Source organism: Capsicum annuum, unplaced genomic scaffold, assembly GCF_002878395.1.
Source record: "Capsicum annuum cultivar UCD-10X-F1 unplaced genomic scaffold, UCD10Xv1.1 ctg71723, whole genome shotgun sequence".
NCBI lineage: Eukaryota > Viridiplantae > Streptophyta > Magnoliopsida > Solanales > Solanaceae > Capsicum > Capsicum annuum.
The window spans coordinates 1704-3630 of NW_025881569.1; the positions used below are offsets into that span (position 1 = coordinate 1704).

The window sequence follows — 1927 nt, forward strand, 5'->3', positions numbered from 1 at the left end:
AGTTAAAATCTATGGAACAGAATGAAGTTTGGGACCTTGTTGAATTACCCGAAAGTTGCAAAAGAGTTGGGTGTAAATGGGTCTTTAAGACCAAACGCGACTCAATTGGCAACATCGAACGTCACAAGGCCAGACTTGTTGCTAAAGGTTTTACTCAAAAAGATGCCATTAACTATAAAGAGACGTTTTCACCTGTCTCTAGAAAAGATTCACTCAGAATTATAATGGCCTTGGTAGCTCATAATGACTTAGAGCTACATCAAATGGATGTGAAAACAGCCTTTCTGAATGGAAATTTAGAGGAAGAAGTTTATATGAATCAACCTGAGGGGTTTTCTATTAAAGGAAAGGAACACATGGTGTGTAAACTTAAGAAGTCAATATATGGACTTAAACAAGCTTCCCGACAATGGTATCTTAAGTTTAATGAAACGATTGTCACCTTTGGATTTAAAGAAAACACTGTTGATCGGTGTATATATCTGAAGGTCAGTGGGAATAAGTTTATTATGTTAGTCTTGTATGTTGATGACATCTTGCTGGCTACTAATGATCTTGGTTTGTTACATGGTATCAAGAAATATCTCTCTAACAACTTTGAAATGAAATATATGGGTGAGGCATCCTATGTGATTGGAATAGAAATATTTCGAGATAGATCACAAGGATTGTTGGGATTATCTCAGAAAACCTATATTAATAAAGTATTAGAGAGATTTAGAATGGAAAAATGCTCATCAAGTCCCGTTCCAAGTCAGAAAGGAGATAAATTTAGTCTCAATCAATATCCAAAGAATGACTTGGAACGAAAGCAAATGAAAGATATTCCTTATGCATCAATAGTTGGGAGTCTTATGTATGCCCAAACATGTACAAGACCAGACATCAGTTTTGCTGTTAGAATGCTGGGTCGATATCAAAGTAATCCTGGAATGGATCACTGGAAGGCTACAAAGAAAGTGTTGCGATACTTACAAGGAACAAAAGATCATATGCTCACTTATAAAAGATCTGATCATTTACATGTGGTTGGATATCAAGATTCAGATTATGCTGGTTGTGTGGATACAAGAAAATCCACATTTGAATATTTGTTTCTATTAGCTGGAGGAGAAATATCATGGAAGAGTGCGAAGCAGTCTGTTATAGCTGCATCCACTATGGAAGCTGAGTTTATGGCATGCTTTGAGGCCACAGTCCAGGCTAATTGGCTGCGGAATTTTATTTCAGGACTTGGACTAGTCGACAATATAGCCAGGCCACTGAAAATTTATTGTGATAATATCGCCGCAGTTTTCTTCTCTAAGAACGATAAGTATTCAAAAGGTGCTAAACATATGGAATTGAAATACTTTTTGGTTAAAGAAGAAGTCCAGAAACATAAATTGTCAATTGAACATATTAGCACTAAGCTTATGATTGCTGATCCTTTGACGAAAGGATTACCGCCCAAAATATTTATTGAACATGTTGAAAGGATGAGTCTTATTGATAGCAATGAATGATTTTATATAAAGACTTTGTTATGTTTATGAAATTGACACTTTGAGCTCAAATTATATATGTTTCTGTTGTTACCTGTTTTCTCTTGTATACATAATATTGTGAATAATGATGACAGGTTCTGACTTAGATAAAGGATTCTAAGTATTATCATTGGACCCATTATGCACTTGAAAGGTTATGTTAGGTAATAGACTAATATTGTAGTACATGGAAGGAACTATGTCAAGTAAAGGGACGTACAACCGCCATAACTCATTTTAGTTGATTTATTTAACGATGACAAATGATGTTGAATTTAACGTTAATAGTGGGAGAATGTAAATTTCTATGGCCCACATAATTAATTTATTTATTGGTTTAATAATAATTGAATAAGTTAAATCCTTAATCTATATGGAAAGTTACCTAGTAGGATAATTAC

At 34.3% G+C, this 1927-nt stretch overlaps 1 protein-coding gene across 1 annotated transcript; it reads left to right on the forward strand.

Annotated features, from left to right (window-relative positions):
* Nucleotides 1-902: 902 nt before the first annotated feature.
* Nucleotides 903-1326, forward strand: LOC124894223 (secreted RxLR effector protein 161-like; the record flags this gene model as incomplete). The annotated part of the gene is made up of 1 exon (XM_047404953.1): nucleotides 903-1326. A coding segment is annotated over exon 1 (424 nt), but the record flags the coding sequence as incomplete, so codon positions are not given.
* Nucleotides 1327-1927: the final 601 nt, after the last annotated feature.